This window comes from Xiphophorus couchianus, chromosome 5, assembly GCF_001444195.1.
Source record: "Xiphophorus couchianus chromosome 5, X_couchianus-1.0, whole genome shotgun sequence".
Lineage (NCBI taxonomy): Eukaryota > Metazoa > Chordata > Actinopteri > Cyprinodontiformes > Poeciliidae > Xiphophorus > Xiphophorus couchianus.
The window spans coordinates 3186390-3205802 of NC_040232.1; the positions used below are offsets into that span (position 1 = coordinate 3186390).

The following is a 19413-nucleotide window of genomic DNA, read 5'->3' on the forward strand; positions in this document are numbered from 1 at the left end:
ATTATTTAACGTGTAGCTAACCCTCCAGAGAAAGCAAAGCCCTCATCAGTGGGCGGAGCCAAAAGACACGGGGGCGTGGCCCAGTGAGGGGATGAGCTAACCCTAACCCACAGCCGTGCCGTTAACCAATAGGAAAACTGAACTGCAGTAGCCACTGTTCAACCCAAAGAGGGCAGCACTGAGACGGTTTTAGGCAAAATATCGCAGAATTCCAGGAAGTTGATCTACGCTGTTGAAGTCTGTTAAAATGCCAACAAATAGTTAACAAAAAAGAACAACAAAATAAAAATCACAGAATTCAACTAATTTATATGAAAATGTCACAATTTGTACAGAAACACCGTTAAAAAAATTTTTTAACATAGTGGAATTACAATTTAAAGTAAAAAAATAATGAATTACCAGGAAACATTCAAAAGCTCTTCTTACAATAAGGACTTTATAATTTAAGGGAAAATGTGAATTTAAAAATCTAACATTCAGAATCACAAGAAATGATATGACTGCACTGTACTGGTTACAGACAGTAAATATTGAGAGTTAAAACCAAGTTAACAGTAATTTATTGGATGACACTGTAGATCTAAGAGGAGTGGCTTTAAAACTAAACTCTTTTAAAACTAAACTCTTTTAAAACTAAACTCTTTTAATACACCATTTCAATAAAGTCAAACTCAACTCAACAATTTATACAGTTAATCTGCAAATATAAGCTTGATTTGGGGTTAAAGAAATAATAAAAGTATATAAGGTTCATACGTGGAGATCACTTTAGATAAAAAAAAAACACTTTGCTGGTTCTTCATATAAAATCCTATTGAAAACAGTGAAGCTTGTGACTTAATATATTTGAGAAACTGTCAAATATATTAAGTTAATAAATTATATAAAATATTTTTTTAAATCACAATGTTATTTGAAATGTAATTATTGCTGCAAAAAGTAAAGGAACGGTCAAACATTGTTTGCAGATTAGCAGGATGAATGGAAATAATTCAGTTTGCATAAAGCTGCTTTTTAGCAGAGCTGTGATAATAAAACTGGACAATAAATGGAGAATAGAGCTGATATGATAATCCAGCAACCATCAAACCAGATCATGTCTCCTGATCTCCATCCACTGTCGGGTGATTCAGTAACCGCATCATTTCACGCTGCCACTTACGCCCTCTGGTGTTCGTTAAGAAAAGGCCATAAACTTGTGGCATTTCCTCAAAACAAAAACAAACAAAAAGGAGATTAGAAAGTTTTTTTTTCTCTAAAAATGATTTATTAGTCAGGGAAGATAACAAACGTGATCCTAAGTGATATTTAAAAAATTATTTACCACAAGAAAAAGACGAGCTGCTGGAGGTAGAAAAGAAAATGAAAGGATGTAAAAAAAACTTAAAGTACGACGACTACCATGCACCACCCGGTTAAAACGAGAATAAATACATTTAAAAGAAAATACTGAGTCAACAGGAGCTTTTCTGTGTAACGATACGAAGAATCAGTGATCCCAACATGACATTATGTGAAAGACCAAGGCACTCGACTTTTACTGCGGCTTCCGGAACAGAACCGCTCCAAACGTGTTCAGGTACTGATCAACAGCACCGAGCTGTCGCCATCTTTAGATCTGCAGATAATCTACTTTATTACACGTTAATCTGAATGTTCAGCTGGAAAAGGAGAAATCTAAAGAGTAAATAAAGCACATGGCTAAAAACACAAATGTAACAGCACTAAAAGCAACTGACAGGAAGTGAGACGGATAAAAGCCAGCGTGAAGTTTCTTTATAAAACTGAGCGGTCCCGGCGTTTCTCGTGTCAGACAGAATAAGATCCGGCGTTTCCTGGTCTTCCGGTTAGGCCTTCTCCAGGGACTGGTAGTACTCCTTAAGAACGGCCCAGGCTTTCAGGGCCATGAAGCCGTCGGGGGGGTTCTCTCCTTCGCGCGCCATCCTCCGCATGCGCGTGCCTGAGATGAAATCATAATCCTGATGGCTGCAGGACAGAAAGACACGGAGGCAGAGGGAACAAGTTAGGAGACGTGACTCAGAAAGAGTTTGTCTGTTTTAATAGAAATCGTTTTGTTTTATTACAAACATCAGGGTTTCCTGACTGCGGCGCTTCCCAACGGAAAAATAAGATCCGCCACTCCTTCAGAATGAAGTTTGTTGTTTTATATGCACATTAAAACAATGCTGTGCATGAAAAATTAGCCTGTCACAATAACAACTTGATGGATTGTCTCTGAAGTCATTGAGACAAATGATAATGTTTTGAGATCATTTCCAATATATAATAATCATAATAACAATAATAATAATAATGCAAGAACACACTCTAAGATCAAAACGAGAAATTTTGAAGATCATTTAACACTGGAGCTGGGACATTTGAAATCTAAAAATAAACAACAGCAAATTAAATTAATTATGAATTCTCTGTAAACAAAACTGTCCTTCAAAATAAACCAGCCGAGACCAAAACACCAGATAAAGATTTTTACCATCCAGCTTTTGGAAGAACAAGAGAAACGAAAATTTGACATTAATTTAGCTTTTCTCTCATGTGAAGGAAGAAACTAGATGAAAATATGAAAATATGCGAAGCAGGACTACTATAATTCCGATCAGCTGTTGGATTAGGATTAATGTCCCAACTTTGCATCATGGAAAATCATCTAATCCACCTGAATCTTGCAGCTACGCTCACGCAGCCTTCATCACACCGAGAGGAAAAGAAAATAAACGGCGTGACTGGAGCTAAAAATCGTTTGCGTTGCGCAGATACAGACTTTAATCAGCGGCAGGTCTGTGTGATTCTGAGCAACATCAAAGCCTAAAACATTTTAGCTCTGAGGAAAAGAAAACAACGGTGTTATTTTTGGCTCAGCGATTCCCAGAGACAAAAGCACCGGGAGAACAGGAGCCGTTCTATAAACACAACGAATCTACAGAATATAATTTCTGTTTAGACTGCTTGGCCTAATTGGCCTAAACGGGATTAAACGTCCAAATAAGCTTCTAAATTAACCTGAGTGAGCACTTCGTGTTTCCCATTACCGTGACAACCAGACCGAAGAGTCGGGGCTAGCTGGGCGTAAGCTTACTTCTTGGGCTCGTAGAAGTCCATGGCTCCTTTGACCTTGTTGTACGCAGCGACCTTGAAGGGAACGATCTCCAGGGAGACGAGGCCCGGCGCCATGGTGAGGACCTTGGCTCCGTGGCTCGGCTCGTACAGGTCCTTCCCCGTGGCCGGGTGGGGCATGCCTGCGGGGTCGCGACCCACGATGTAGAAGTTGGCGCCGGCGACCATACGGGCTCGACAATGCCACTGAACCTGAGGGAACGAGGAACGTCGGTTTAAACTGTTCCCTGAACGGATTCGGTTTCCAGCTACTGGTAATAAATATCACCACAAACGATGTGGTGAAGAACAAAATCTTCATGATTTTGTTAAGTTTCTTTGAATTAAAGAACTTTATTATGTGAGCAACAAAAATGTAAACAAATGTAAAGAAGTTTGCAAACACCAGGCAGGGAAAGCTGCATGGCATAATGAAAGGTAACTGGCTCAAAGTTATAAGTTCTGTATTTTTAATGAGTTTATTTAATAAAAAAACAAAGCAGTCGAATACAAAGACGTTTTTGCTACTCTGAGCATAGCGGGAGATTCTGGCAGACAATTTGAAGCTTCTTTTTTCCATAAAAGCCTCCAGGAGAGCTGAGTGTTTGCTCTCATTTTGGAGTTTCTGGTGTTAAAACGGACCTGCAGCAGGTGTCTGGATAAAACAATAAAGTAATTAAAAACTTCAATATGAAGCTGCTACTTTAATGAATGCTTTATGTTTCAGATTTTGAATGAAAGTAGAATGTTTCGTTCTAACATTTCAGTCCCACAAAGACGCTGAGCGCCGGCTAGTCACAACAAAATGGAGCTGAAAGATGTTAAAAACGGGAGAAGAGACACGAATAATCCTAACAGAGAGCAGATTAAAAGTCTGGAAGGATTTTAAACCGGTAGTTTAGAACAACAAGACGTGTGTTGGCTTCATGGAGTGCAGGAAATGTGACACTTTTCTCTTCTATGACAGCAAAAAGATTGAAACCTCAACACTTATGACTTATGAATCATGTAGCACCACATTTAAACTCTAAATTTATACATTTTAGAGTGAACTGAAACAACTGAAACAATTAATCAGAGTAATCAATACCTCAAATAATTGTCACCTAATTTAGTGATTGATTAATCGTTAACTGGAGACTCAAAAAGGTCATTTGCTAGAAATTAAGCCAAAACGCATCACCATCTATTGCTATCCAAGTATTAACTAGTCAAATGAAAATATAATCCCAGATTAGCGCTGCGCTGAAAAGGTCTGAGCTTTTCTCATGTTGAAGGATTTTTAGATGCAGATGCTTCGTTTGCTACAAATGATCAAACTTTCACTAAAGGAATGCTGTTATTTCATTTTAGGCAATAAAATATGTTTTTTTTAAACAAATTGAATTATTTGTTTAGTTTGCATAAAAAGATTTAAGTGGTCAAACAAAAAATCTGCAGTAAACAGAGGCAGATGAAGATAAAACAGCCACTTTCAAGCCACCTTGAAGTGTTTTATGAAAGCGGCTCCTGTCTGCTTCAGGGCCATCCCGTAAATATGAAAACCACAGAAGAAATAGTCTCACTTTTAACGGCTAAACGTTAACGTTAGGCTTGCACTTGGCCCTAAAAGAAAAAAATAAAACTTTTTATGGCTCCAAACTAATTTAACTGAGTCCCTGATGTCCAGCAGCCCTCAGTCTGTTCCCAATGATCGGCTGCTTCCACATTATAAGAAGTGAATGAATGAAAAGTTTCCAGCCGCTGAGCAGAGCGACTCGGCCCAGCGGCTGGTTCCCTTTCCTGTCCGGTCGTCAGTCAGCCAGCATGAGACGGCCTCCTCCGCCGACTCAACGCTCATCATTCAGCGCGGCAGCGAGTTTTTTTATCTGCCACGTTTGCGTTTAAAGAAACCTCAGCGCCGCCTTGATCTGCGTTACCTCAGTCGGTCCCGCGTACATCATGGGAGACGGGAAAATGGCAACGATGGTGGAGTCCGGATCCAGCACGCGCTCCTCCAGCACGGCGGCATGCTGCTTCATCCGCCACGGCAGCGGCACGTCGTCGTCTTTGGTCCAGCCTCCCAGCGGGTGGAGCAGCAGGACGGGCCGGCGGTATCCGCGCTCCACCAGCCGTTTCTGGGTGTCCTGCATGAGCAGGGCGTGGCCGTTATGGACCGGGTTCCGGAGCTGGAAGGCGAACACCGCGTCTGCGCATGGAAGAGGAGAGGACTGGTTTGGTGGAAGGAAACCAGAACCAGGAAGTGGAGCTGGCAGCGGAAGACGTGACGGCTACCTGCGTTCATTTCTTTAAACTTCTGTTTGAGCTCGTTGGGCGTCAGCCGGTACTGGTCCAGACCGTCGTTCCAGTAGATCCGGTCCAGAACCTGCAGGTCTCCGCCAACCAGCCAGTCGCCACTTTCCATCACCATCTGGAAACACGACAGATCAATCATCACAATTAGGTCTCAATCAGGGCTGAAACGATCAATTGGATTTATTGTGATCAATTATTGAAATCAACTAATTTACTTATTACAATTAATCGTTACCTGTAGTTAAAACATGCAATTTGTAGAAAGAACACACAGAGCAGTAACTAAACCAAAACCGTACAAAAAATATAAACATTTTCCATTTCAGATAGTTTGTTTGTCTTTTTACGGATTTTGAACCAGTTGAAGCTGAAACTGCGTGGAACGTCTTTACAAAGGTTTTTTTCTAAGCGCCTTTTGCTATCCAATTATTAATTGTTTAATCCAAACATAATACCACAAAGCAGAAAGTCCTGAGCTTTTCACATGTTTATGTTATGTTAGATGCATCCTCTGCTACAAATGATCAAGCGTTTATTAAATGATCATTTTTAAGGATAAAACATTTATTTTCTTATTTAAAACATTTAATTTGACTATGTGCATTTTTACTGTAATTCTAATATTGTATAAAAAGGTTTAAGAGGTTAAATAAAAAATCTGCAAAATGTGTCCGTTTTTTAATAACTGCGTTTTTGCAGCATAAATTTGGTCAAAGTTGGTGGATAAGTTTAAAGAAACCTTCTCTTCCCAAAATTAAGCAACAAAAATTAGTGATGCGTTTAGTTTCTCTTTAATAAAATGTTCAAAACAACATTTTCACCACATTTCCCATACACTGGTTCAGGTCGAAGATAAAATCTGCTGTTTACCACAATTAAGTGACAAACGTTCTCATGTTTGCCAGAGAGAGAAACTTTCTCCCCAGGATAATCAAACAAAGATCCAAATCGCTCAGGCTGATTTTGTTTCAGGCGACATCTCTGGAGTCCCTCCTGCGGTCCTTAGGAGACCCCAGCTAGAGTTACTGCATGAAACCGATGAATCTGAACATTAAAAAAAACCATTTGTGCCACTTATTCCATTAACATGTAATTCATCATTTAAACAGGCTTTGATATTTATATTTAAAAAGCAAAAGAACGGCCTGGCTGCAGTTTCTGCTTTGCAGTGGGTTTAAATCAGAAAGCTGTCAGCAGCAGAGGCGTCGCCACGATTTGATCAAAAGGAAAGATCATGTGAGAAATTTACATTTTTCTGCTCCTCACGCTAACTGATCCAATTTGTCCAGAGGTGGCTTGAAAAACTCGACCCATATGTGGAGAAGAGGCTCACATGAACCATGAACGAACGTCACACAGCGCACAGACCGACCTGGCCCGACCAACACACCGCGGCTCCCTGTGTGTGTGTGTGTGTGGGGGGGGGGGGTCTGCCTGACGGACAGGTAAACAGGAAAAGGTGGATTAACTGCGTCTGAACGGAGCGGCTCGTTTGCAGCTGACAGCAGACGGAAACAATGCGGCGCAGCCGTCGCAGTAAAGGGCGCCGCTGACAGACGGGCTCCGGTGCAGCCAGAGAGACGTATGGTCATGTAAACACACACACACACACACAGTTTAACGAGGGAGGCCTTAATCAGAGCAGGCTGAACACACACACACACACACACACACACACACACACACACACACACGTCAGGTTAGACGTGTGGCGACGGCATTGAGGCTTCAGGTGTCAACAGTGGAGAGTCGTGGTCCCAATTTAGGACACGTGTAGCCGCCGCCGCCCCGCCGCCGCCGCCCCATCAGTCAACACATGAGCCACATTTCACCATGGCGATGGTGGGAATAAGATGAAAGTTAAAAGTTAAGGTGTTGAAATATTTGGGCATTTTTTCTGGGGCTCTGACTCAAACATCAAAAGCCAACCAGTCAGTTACTGGAAGTCACTGCAAACCAGTAAACAATTGCTCACAACTGAAATTAATAAACAAAACAATTTCAAGGGGAATAGTTATTTTTAACATTTTATAGGAACCCGTTAAAATAGGTCCATGGGCTACACAAAACATGTTTATTACATTTTTTGCACAAGATCTTTCTTTCTCAAAATCTTTTGCATAAAATGTCACTTTTAATGATGTTAGAAAGAAAAGAAAAGCTTTTATATTGTTTTTTTATCCGTCAGAAGTAGCTGTATAATTTTCAAATCAGTGAAATAAACTAAATCTGCCAGGGGTGTGAATACTTAACTGCATTTTTACAGCGATCTGTCTTCAACTACAGAATCTGCTAAACTCAGACAGAAAGGAAGGAATGGGCAGGCGGACGGCTGGATGGATGAAATTTAAAAGAAAACAAAAACTTTTCTAATTTTCCTTCACTTTTAGGGCGATACCTGAAGATAAGAGCTTGGACTGTTTCCACCTGCATCCTGTTCATCTCTAAACAACAACCTGAATCTTCACTGAAAGTCGACGGCTGCTGTTTTAGCGTCACATGTGGCATAAATCCTTTGGATTCAGTCAAACCGCAATAAATTCAGCAGTCCAAAGCGGTGGAATAAGTTCTGGGTTTCTGTTCACGAAGCAGGTGTCAGAAAAACCAGTGCAAGAAAACAGCTGGATAATTTTTTTTTTAAAAACAGATGAATTTGGAGAGAAATGGAAACTACATTCCCAAACAATTTTTTATTTTTTTGGTTTTTAGGGTGGAGAACACATCAGATTCCAGATTTAACACCTGCAGAAGACGGGTGGATCAAAAAGAAGTTCTTAAGTAATGAGAAAACCTCCATTTCTCCAGATGTTCAGTTTTTCCATCAGCGAAGAGAGCAAAGCGTTCCGACTCTTCAGGAGTTAAAGGGCAGGTTAAGTACGCAGTGCGACACTGATCCACCCAAAGCTAAAAAAATAAAGTCTCTATTTGTGTGAATCAAGTGATTCTAAACATTAACATTCAGAAATTAATAATCTGTGTATTTTTAAAGAAATACCACAAAGTAGAATGCAACCACTGATTTCATTAATGAACGAAGTCGCTGGAGGCCGACGGTGGGCTGATCTACCATGACGAGCCTTTTTATAGTGTACAAATAAAAAAACTAAAGAAACCGATGAGTTCTTTATAATTTTATCAATTTACGGCTCTTATTTCTCGGACATCTCGGACAGCGTGTGCACAGGCCGGAGCGATTCCAGTTCCTGCTGGCATGTAAACGTCTGCAGGCCATCAGCAGCAGAGGCGTCGTGTGACGGGATCAATAAGCATTTGGCTCCTCCACTGAGAGTTTGGGATCTCACTCATGATTTGTTTCTGACACGCTAATGAATCCAGGCTGTCCGCAACCGTCAGTACAAACGGCATCAAACGTGTTATTTTATTGTTATATTTACTCACTGCATCATAATGTTGGTTTTACTTATCTAGTGTTTCGTTTATACCTCTTTAAAAAAATATTGATTTACTCATTTGCTTTCTTGCTCTAAGAACCATTTTGCATTTATTAATTACATTGATTTGATCATCATTTGCTTTATATTTCTAGACAGACTGGTTTAGATTATGAGTAATGAACATGTCGGTGGTTGAAGTGGAAGCTGACACACAACATTTCATGGTATGAGAAAAGGTTTATGGGCTGTTTTCCCATCATGAGGTGAGATTTGGTTGCAGAAGATAAAGATGTTTTGTTTTAGGGTTTTTCCAGAGCTGAAACAATCACCGGCCAACTTACGTGTCAACATGTGAAGAAGGATAAATAGCGAGAGCATCAGTGGGTTGGTTAGGAGTTCACTGACTTGTCATCTTCTCCTTAATCAAGTAGAGCCTTGAAACAAACATTTCAGAGTATGCCTCTGATTTGATTCTGCCTTGAATGTTTCCTTATTAGTGATTTTCAGAGGTGGCCAGAGTACCCAAAAGATGAAGTAAGATGAGCTTTGCTTCAACAATTTTACTCAACTAGAAAGTAGCCATCTAAGAAATTCCTCAAATAAGAGTAAAAGAGTATTTTATCAATCATTTAATATTTAAAAACGGCATCTGATGGAACAAAATGTAAAGTGAAAATTTGTGTACTTTAAGGACAAAATGACAATAATTCATATAAGTAACATAAAATAACAGAATCAGGCAAAATAAACATTTTTCCCCAATCAGTTTCTTTCAATTAAAAAACTTAAACTTTAAGGAAAACTGCAGGTGTGTCTCCGCGTCTGGGGAGTTTTTGGTTAAAACATGTTTGTTTTTCATTCACTGGGTAGAAAATCCAGAAGTTTATAGCGACACTTCATAATGAAAATACTCAAGTAAATTTAATTAAATGTAACTAGTTACTACCAGCTCCGGTAATTTTCCTGGTAGTCCGTAAACAAGCCGGATCTCGTTCTGCTGACGTACAGAAGCGGCTCTGACGCTCACCTTGATGTACGGGTGGTCTTTGCAGGTGGTGCCCCACTGCCGGGCGCAGCGCTCCTCCTTCCGGTGCTGGTAAAACTCCGGGTTACGGAGGATGGCGACGCGTCGGCCGTTATAGACCAGCGCCATGGCCGTCACGCCGTCCAGATGCTCCTTATCCGCCGTGGACACCGGCAGCACAATGGGCACCGACAGGTTAATCACGCCACCTAGTGGAGGAGAAGGACATTAAAATTAGATACAGGACAGAGTCTAACTAACGAATAAGTTTTAGTTTGCATAGCAGAGGTGGGAATCTGTTACTATCTCATGATTTGATTCACGACGACATTGCAATCCAGAAGAACAGCCTTTGGAGTCATTTAATGAAGAATCGTAAAAATGCACATAACCTCTCACCACGTCGTATAAAAACGTTCAGCATTCACGTCGCCCGCAGAAACAAAAGAACAGAAACTAGTTGAAGGGAAATATGTAAATATCGTTGCTATCCGAGAACATTTCTGCAAAAAACACGGCAACAAACTTCTGACCGATCACGGCGTACCGTAGCTCCGCCCATTTGCATTGTTCCTGAAGTTTTCCATCTCCATTTTGCGAAGCGAACTGGGTCCTCCCGGGTATTCGGTGCCTTAAACGAAGACGGCGCCAGTTAAATTTCTCTCTCATTTTTGTTGTTTCCTCTGATTCGGTGCTTTCTGCATACATTCCAGCTGTGTGGCGACGTCAGAACTCCCACATAATTACAAAAGCAGATTTATTATTTTAATAAATTTGGGACATTTTAAATCGATTCTGAATCATAATAAATGAATAAATATGAATCGATTTTTTGGCACACCCATAATTCACAACATTTTAGTGATCAACAGAGAAGGTTTGTGTGGGTGTTTGCTTCCAGCTGAAACTCTGATCAATCTATTATTGAATGCATTGAATTTGTGCGCGCAAGAGATTCTGCATAATGTTTGTTTGTGGTGCTGATCTCAGAAACAAATGGATGAAATCATATTCTAAGTTGGATCCTTGAACCAAACAGCTCTAACGGACTGAAAGGACAGAGTGCTTTTCATTTTGTTGAAGTTTTTCTTCCACTACCAGAGTCAGAAGTTCTGCATTCAATCCTTGGTTGGCAAACACCTGTTCACCATTTGCCAGGCAAATATGAGCAGATCCTAAACTTTCTGCATTTTAAGAACCAATGTTCCAGTCGATTTCTCCGCCCTCGAACTCGGAAATCTCAACTTCCGAGTTCAAATTGAAAGCAGCAACATGCCCCAAACTGCCTCTGGGAGTCACTCTTTTATCGAAAACCTTTTACTTCGAAGGAAAAAACCATCATGAATTATTGAATCTTCTGGAACTCAACCTTCACTAGACGTTTTCTTTCATTTTCAGCCTCATTTAAAATGTAGTAATTTCAACCAAAAGCTAAAGAATCTTATTGTTAAATCAGTTTTGTAAAGTTTTTGGTTTATTTCTTTACGGTTTGTTGTCAGAGATCCACCTGGTCTTTTGCCTGAAGCAGCGCTAGTGTTTAACACGGAAAATTAGTTTTTTCTATGGAATACAGAATGTTGTACTGATAAAATACATTTATTTTCTACTAAATATGAAATTTTCAGAATAAAAAAAAAATGAAAGCATTAAGTTTTTCCAACATATTTTAGTAGGATGTCTGAATAAAGTCCACATCAGAACCGTTTTTCTTATTTACACATGAATAAATGTCAGCCAGACGTACAGTTCATACAGAGTAAAAAACTTTTAAATTTGATTTCGCTTGGGGAAATAATTCATCAAAAAAACAACGTTGATAGTTAAATTTAAAAATATGTATATATTACATTCAGTCAAACAACAGGTATTAATTATTTATTCATTATTCATCAAGTCCACATTTCTGTATTAATTATTTTTCTTGATGTAATATTCTATTTTTAAATGCCATGTTTTCATTACCTGTAAGTGGAAAATCATCATAAATAACAGAAATTAAGGTTTTCAAACATCCGTCTGTTTCACTTTGTCATAAAGTTCCTAAAATAAATGGACTTTTCAATAATATTCTAACTTACTAAATGGATGTGTACATGATTATTCTTTGATAAAATTTCCAAAATTCAGGAAATTTAAAAAATACAATTGTGCAAAAAACATAAAATAATATAAATATAAAGTCAACTGATAAATTCAGCATCTAATCCTGTTTGAACCACTAATTCAATGGAGAAAAGTGGAAATTTTATCAATTTCTGTGCAAAGATTGCACAGAAAGAAAAATATTCACTAACATTTTCTCATTTTTAACCACTATATTATGAACAGCTACCCATATTCTTTGTAGAGCCAGACATTAATATATTGTACTTAATCATCCATCCATCCATCCATTTTCTGTGCACCCTTGTCCCTAATGGGGTCGGGAGGGTTGCTGGTGCCTATCTCCAGCTACATTCCGGGCGAGAGGCAGGATACACCCTGGACAGGTCGCCAGTCTGTCGCAGGGCAACACAGAGACATACAGGACAAACAACCATTCACACACAAACACACACCTAGGGAGAATTTAGATAGACCAATTAACCTAACAGTCATGTTTTTGGACTGTGGGAGGAAGCCGGAGTACCCGGAGAGAACCCACGCATGCACAGGGAGAACATGCAAACTCCATGCAGAAAGACCCCGGCCGGGAATCGAACCCAGGACCTTCTTGCTGCAAGGCAACAGTGCTACCAACTGCGCCACTGTGCAGCCCTGTACTTAATCAGGATCAGTAAATTACAAACGGAGCCAGAAATAGACAAATAGATCAGCGTTTCCTCCGTAAGGTCTGGGCAGACGGATCAGATGGATGAAAGCAGAAATCACTCCTGCAGGGAATAGAAGGTTTTCCTAACGACCTCATGGTCTTAATCACTGGAATCTCATCTTCTGTGCTGCAACATGAGCTTTGTTTAGTGAAACTTTGTTCCTGTTAGAGTAAAATGGAAAGTGAAGCGCTGGCTTCAGGGCAGGGCTGACTCTAACTCAGATGTTTGGTAAATTAAAGGCCATGTTTTAGATTTTCAACAAGAGTTTCACCATAAATAAAGGAAACAATATAGGTGGTTTAAATGCACCTCCTTACTGATAACCCTCTGTAGGTGTGTCACATTGACTGAGCAACCTCCATCCTGATTGGCTAAACAGTTAAACTCTAGGTTTGATGGAAATAAACCAAATGGTGACATGAGGCCAATCATTAAGAGAGTTTTCCCACCTGATAGTCCCGTTGATTCGGGACCAAAAGTTGCAACATTTGTTATATTTCCATCTGCTGTGGTTCTGTTCCATTCTGCACTGAGGCAAATAAACCAAGCCCAAACCTGTTCCCCTCCTCGCCTGTGGGGGCGCTACACCAAGAACCACTGAAGGAAACAACACAAAAATCTCAAAAGAAGAAGCTGAGTGCAACTCCCTTCTTTACGAAATGTAAATAAAAATGGAGAGGTGTCAGAGTTTAGTGGTTAGAATATTTCTCAATTGTCTCTGGTAAAAAAAAAAAAAAAAAACACAAGCTATTTCTCCAGCTATCACATAAATTTTGGTTGCATTTACCCAGAATGCTCTGCCTTGCAGTCCACTTCCTGGTTTTGGTGCGGTCTCTGGTCCGCTTGCTGTTCACATACGTATTTGAAACGGCACTTCAACAGAACACAGACCGAGGTTTGTATGCGGACCAGATTTTAATTTTTTGGTTTGATTACTCATTCACACCTCACAAGCGAACCGGACTGTCTATGCAAACGGACCGGAGTTTGATTAACGTGAACGAAACAGGACTGGTGTGAGTGCACCATAAAAGCCATGTTGCATGAGAACTTAGAGAATTTATCCATTAGGACATTTTCTTTGGTCAAAGTGATCAACTCCTGGAAAATCCAGACATCAATTTCTGAGGAAATAAAGTATAAATATGGAGGAATAAGCCAATTCTTGCCTGATCAGTTCTTTGAGCAATCAGCTCCGTCTAGTGGCCAATATAAGTAAAACAGGCGATGAGAAAATGACAAGCTTTAATTCAGAGATTCCCAAAGTGGGTCCTGCAGGCATCCTGCATGTTTTAGTTCTCTTCCTGGTGGCAGTAGCAACTTTTTCAGCACGTTTGGTTATTTTGTTAGTTTTAGTTAACTGTAAAAACCTTGAAACTGGCGAGTCAATTCTCAAAACGGTCACATGGTGCGGCCCGCTGACGAGGCTTCAAAAGTTCAACACACGCCTCGAAACGCGTGTCAGGAAAATCCTCCTGATTCTCCGGACGACACATCGCTGCTAAAACGTTTTTTTTCTCTCAGCCGTCTTACCGTCCAGCAGACAGTCGAAGTGAAGACACTGCAGGTACTCCCTCTCCCTCATGAAGCCGTTCAGAGGCGTAGCCCAGCCTTCGGCCAACACCTGCACCCACTGCATGTCCAGCTGCAGGACAGAGGTCAGAGGTCAACACAACCAGGCTGAGATGAACAGAACGCGGCTGCAGAGTCAGGCCGGCTCACCTTTCCAATCTGGACAGCAGGGAGAGTCTCTGCGTCGGCCTTGGCCAGGTCCAGCTTGTTCTCCTGAACATAGAGCTCCTTCACCTCATAGGAGGCGTCAACAGGAACGATGTCCTGAAAAACAAACGAGCATTCATGAAAAACACGTCGTCATGAAGCAATCTGCTCCAGCAGGCTGAGGGGAGGACAGACGTAGCAGAAACCTACAGCTTCAGCCTCAATATTCCTGCAACTATGACTCATTTCTGCCACCTAGTGGCCACTAGGAAAGTAACAGATTTTTAATGTTTCAAACCAGGAAAGTTTTTCTGCAACTCTTTGAGTATGATAATGCATTTGATATTGTAACTAATTAAATATGTGAACTCTTTAGAAATGATGTTATTGGTAAACTTTTTTTCCTTCAACTTGTAAAATAACAAATTATCCGTGTTTCAATGAGATATGGTGAACCTTCAGCTGCTTTCCACCGTCTCTGATTCACTGGGGGAAAAGGTGCAGAAAAAAAACATAGAGGAGCAGCAAATTTCTGCCATAAAATCTCAGAAATATGTTGGACAAAACACATACTTTCATGTTTTGTTTTTTGGGGTTTTTTTATATTTCTGAGATTAATATAATTTTTTTTATAAATGAAAAAGTAAAAGGTAGTGGTTGGACTTGATGAAAATTTTAACTGAGTTAATTGCAGGGCCTGTAATTAATCAAAATTTATTTAAAAACCATATATTAACAAAATGAGCAACATTTTCACTTCAAAAACCCATTTTCTGCTAAATTATAAAAGATGTTTGTTGTTTTTAATCAGTTATTCAGGTTGTTAGTTTTATTCCAGCCATTCAGATTTCCAGAAACTCCTGATTATTCATGGAGTTTCTTTAAAAATGTAGACGCAGACATTAGAATCTGAGCTGCTGCTACATGTTTAACACTGAGATGCTATTTCAGACTTGAATAGCTTAGCTGATATGCTAATTCCTTGTAGCACAACAATAGTCTTTTCCAGCGTCCCATCTGATCGGTTTTGGAGCAGAAATTAACCCCTGATGGGCTGAGAGAAACGTAAACACAAACAAAGATAAACAGTTCCAGCTCATGACTTTTAAATGCCAAAAACAAAGAAAAGAAAAACGATTGTACTAAAAATCAATGTGATTAATGAAAATGAACATGTTAAACTCCTGGCCTAGTAGTAAGCTGGTGTGCATTTGCCTCACCCGCTCCTGCAGCAGGTCGACCAGCTGCTGGATGCACTCGTTGACGCTGCACGAGTCGGTCTTCAGCACCAGCTCCGGAGCCTCCGGCTTCTCGTACTCAGAGTCAATTCCAGTGAAACCTGAGAGCAGAAACATAAAGTCCAGTTCAGCTTCAGCTCACCAGTCACCGGAGCAGAAACTCATTCAAATAAATCAATGTGGATGTTTTCCTTCATATGATGCTATCTAAAGCAGATATATCTGTTCTAATTATTTAAGCAGTGAACAGAAAACTGGTTGTTTTATGAGGGATTTTTCATCGATTCAAATAGAAATATGAATTAATTCTAAGCTTATGACAGGCTGCTGGTAGCATTTCAGGTTTTTCCACCATAGCAGCTCCAGAGAGCCACTTCTCATTTTAAAAAGTCACAAGTTTGGGAGAAGCAGCTTGGTTTGACCGATCTATACACAAGTTGTTTGATTTGAGCGGCTATATTCTGAATCTCTGTAGAGAAGCACAGGCACAAACAGCTGTTAAGCACAGAAAAGATTTAAATTAATTTTTTAACCATAGATTTGGCGCATAGAAATGGGTTTTCTCCGTAGGGTGGCTGGGCTCTCCCTTAGAGATAGGGTGAGAAGCTCAGTCATCCGGGAGGGACTCAGAGTAGAGCCGCTGCTCCTTCACATCGAGAGGAGCCAGTTGAGGTGGCTCGGGCATCTGGTCAGGATGCCTCCTGGACGCCTCCTTGGTGAGGTGTTCCGGGCACGTCCCACTGGGAGGAGGCCCCGGGGAAGACCCAGGACACGCTGGAGAGACTATGTCTCTCGGCTGGCCTGGGAACGCCTCGGGATTCCCCCGGAAGAGTGGCCGGGGAGAGGGAAGTCTGGGCCTCCCTTCTGAAGCTGCTACCCCCGCGACCCGACCTCGGATAAGCGGAAGATGATGGATGGATGGATGGAGATTTGGCGCCCCCTCTAATGCAGCACCCATTTTTATCTCTAAACTGCCAAATTACATCATCCAATCCTCCTAGTTTTTCACACAAAATCAACAGATCCTCACATTTTATCGCTAAACAATGATTGTGAGTTTCTTTCTGCAAAAATGCTCAAACTCACTGTGGTTAAATGATGCTAACTCCCACCTGCAGGTGGCAGTATTTCTTACTTTGACTACATTGCCGCCTCAGTTTTGCCTGGTCTGTGATCAATACAGCAAGTAACAAAAAGTCACATGTTTTCCAGCCAATCCTGGCAGGAAAATATAAACGCAAATATTTCTAATTTAGCACCACATTCTGGCTCAACTGGCCTTTCATGATGTGTCCCAAGATGAAAATGAGTTTAATGCTGCTGCTCTGCCTAGTTAAAGTAAAGACTTTGGCTCTACCTCTTATCTCCCCCGCTCTGGCCTTCTTGTAAAGTCCCTTCACGTCCCGCTGCTCACACACGTCCAGCGGCGCATCCACAAAAACCTCAAAGAACGGTAACCCTGCCGCCTCATGGATCTTCCTGGCATTCAGCCGATCCTGCAGGAAAACACAAAACGTTTTGTTACGTCATTTATTCCCAGACTTTAACGGTGAGATTTGGGTTGCGAGTCTCCAAACGGCGGCGCTCTGTTCACTCACCCTGCTGTACGGGGAGATGAAGCTGGCGAGGCAGACCAGACCCGCATCTGCAAAGAGCCGCGCCACCTCGGCGATGCGGCGGATGTTCTCCTCGCGGTCCTCGGGGCTGAAGCCCAGGTTCTTGTTCAGCCCCTGGCGGATGTTGTCTCCGTCCAGCGTGTAGCAGGGGATGCCGTGACACACCAGGTACTCCTCCAGAGCCATGCTCACCGTCGTCTTCCCTGCACCAGACAGGCCTGCAGGGAGCAAGACAGCAGGATTATAGAGAAGTTACATCTATAATCTGCCTTAATGTGAGGATTATTTCTGTCTTTTTTGAACATCCTACCAGTCAGCCAGACGGTGCATCCTCTGAACCCTCCTCGTGTGCCCACAACCTGCCCACGCTTGTTCCGGCTTACATGGTGGGCTTGGTAGGTGACATTAGTTGCACGTTGCATTCCCTTAAATTATCAAGATAATTTGCTCATAAACGTTATTTAAAAAACTAAAATTAAATAAAAACCTAGCCATACAAACACTGAAATCCCAATGAAGTTGAGTAGCAAAACACACAGAATCACAATAAAAATCTAAATTTAAGTTTTTTTGCAATATGACAATATCAGATGCAAATTTGTTAGATTATGTTTTGTTATCATTCTTACATAAGTAGTTACTAATTTGTTTTTCATTTAAAGGTTTAGTATTCTCACCCCAGAGAGGAGGAATTTGTTAAACTGTGTGAGAGACAAAACTGGCTTTTTCCCTAAACCTTGAAGCTGCAGCTGCTTTTTATCTTGGGTTACTCCTTAAACTGCTTGTGTGTAGAATGTAGTTCTTTGTGCAGAATAGCCCTTCTTTGATTTATTACCCTCCACATTCCATTCACTCCTGCTTTGTAAAAAAGATCAGTTCTGATGCAGAGTCAGAACGCATGGTAAACACCTTGGAGAAGTGGTTTGCTATGTTTTCTCCTTCTGCAGAAGCTTGGTTGAAACATCAAACATTCACTTTTTATGTAGGTTTGAGAAATACCTATCAATATTATAATTAGAGTGCTATGCATGCAAATATTCCCAATATTTTTCTTCTATTGTGCAGCTCAAAATATTCTCTTTAAAATACAACTAAAATGAAACAAAATAAGAAACAAGAGGTCTAAAAGTTTTGAACAATGATGCACTTGACAGAAAATGAGCTTAAAATGTGAAACTTTCGTGTTTTTTCATTTATTTGTTTCAAACGGGTTTTTAAAAAGTAGTAATCAGTAGGACAAGAGAAAGCGTGTGCATACATAACCAAGAAAAATAATTAGCTTACAAATACTTTTCTGTGTGAAAAGGAGTACAAAGAAGTTAACACTTGTTTAATCCTACCCCTTATCTCAATTTAATGAAATATTACTTACCGACTGAATAATTATCATAAATTTGTAATTAAAACCAAGTTATGATATTCACATGCCAGTTCCTTATACTGTGCTAAACTTTTTCGTTTTCATAAAAGTAATAAAATTGGACAGAATCGTATCTGATGTGTAAACAATGAGGGTTAAAATAACAATATATATGAAGACAGACACCATCATCGAAACGCTGAAGTTCATCCATCATTGCAGTGAACTCAGCTAACGGTTAGCCTCGGGGCTATTAGCATCTAGCTATCGATAACAGCGCTAACCGCTTGGCTCATTTAAACCCGAAGGTAGTAATAAAATATTGCGTTAAATAAACTTGAGGGGAATAAAGACACACCCAGTTCTCGATGGTGTTGCTAAGCTTCTGCTTCTTATTGGAGTTCCCATGAGTCTCCATGGCCGATCAGGTGAAGCAGCTGATTTAACCCGCAAGGCGCTAAAATCTCAAACCAGCTGCTGCAGCCCGGCTGGCTCTTTGTTTCCTGGCGCAGGTAAATGTTAAGGCAGGAGACAGGTATGTCTATTGACTGGGGGAACTCAGGACACAGGAGCTTTCTGACCACGGGGAAGGATCTCTGGCGGCCACGTCACCTGTGAAAAGTGACGTATTTCCGCTGTCTGTAGCCAGCCAGCTCGGAAAACCGATCTCGGGTCAGTTTGGATTAAATGTAAGGCAGGCTGTCATAGCATATAATAAAAGCACATCTCTGACTACCTTTTAAAGGGATAGTTCGGATTTTTCGTGAGGTTATGTTAAATTGTTACTAGTTATACAGAGAAAAGGCATTTATAACCACTGATGGGAGTAACATTAA

General features: G+C 40.7%; 1 protein-coding gene across 1 annotated transcript; it reads right to left on the minus strand.

Annotated features, from left to right (window-relative positions):
- Positions 1–1247: 1247 nt before the first annotated feature.
- On the minus strand, positions 1248–19211 carry papss1 (3'-phosphoadenosine 5'-phosphosulfate synthase 1). Its single transcript, XM_028018252.1, has 12 exons — positions 18936–19211; positions 17528–17642; positions 17200–17435; positions 16959–17097; positions 15584–15702; positions 14367–14480; positions 14178–14289; positions 9835–10040; positions 5392–5527; positions 5037–5305; positions 3101–3330; positions 1248–1989 (listed from the first exon to the last, which is right to left on the minus strand). The coding sequence occupies exons 1-12, from the start codon at positions 18993–18995 to the stop codon at positions 1851–1853; spliced, it is 1875 nt and encodes a 624-aa protein (XP_027874053.1). The 5' UTR covers positions 18996–19211; the 3' UTR covers positions 1248–1850.
- Between the last annotated feature and the right edge of the window lie 202 nt (positions 19212–19413).

Bases quoted from the DNA above. Each gene is read 5' to 3' on its own strand.
- papss1 (XM_028018252.1), bottom strand. From the start codon at position 18,995: ATGGAGACTCATGGGAACTCCAATAAGAAGCAGAAGCTTAGCAACACC. The intron at 17,643-18,935 runs GTGTGTCTTTAT...TGATAATTTAAG, and splicing joins GCAACACCATCGAGAACTGG to GGAATGCAACGTGCAACTAA. The intron at 1,990-3,100 runs GTAAGCTTACGC...TCTGTCCTGCAG, and splicing joins GACTTCTACGAGCCCAAGAA to CCATCAGGATTATGATTTCA.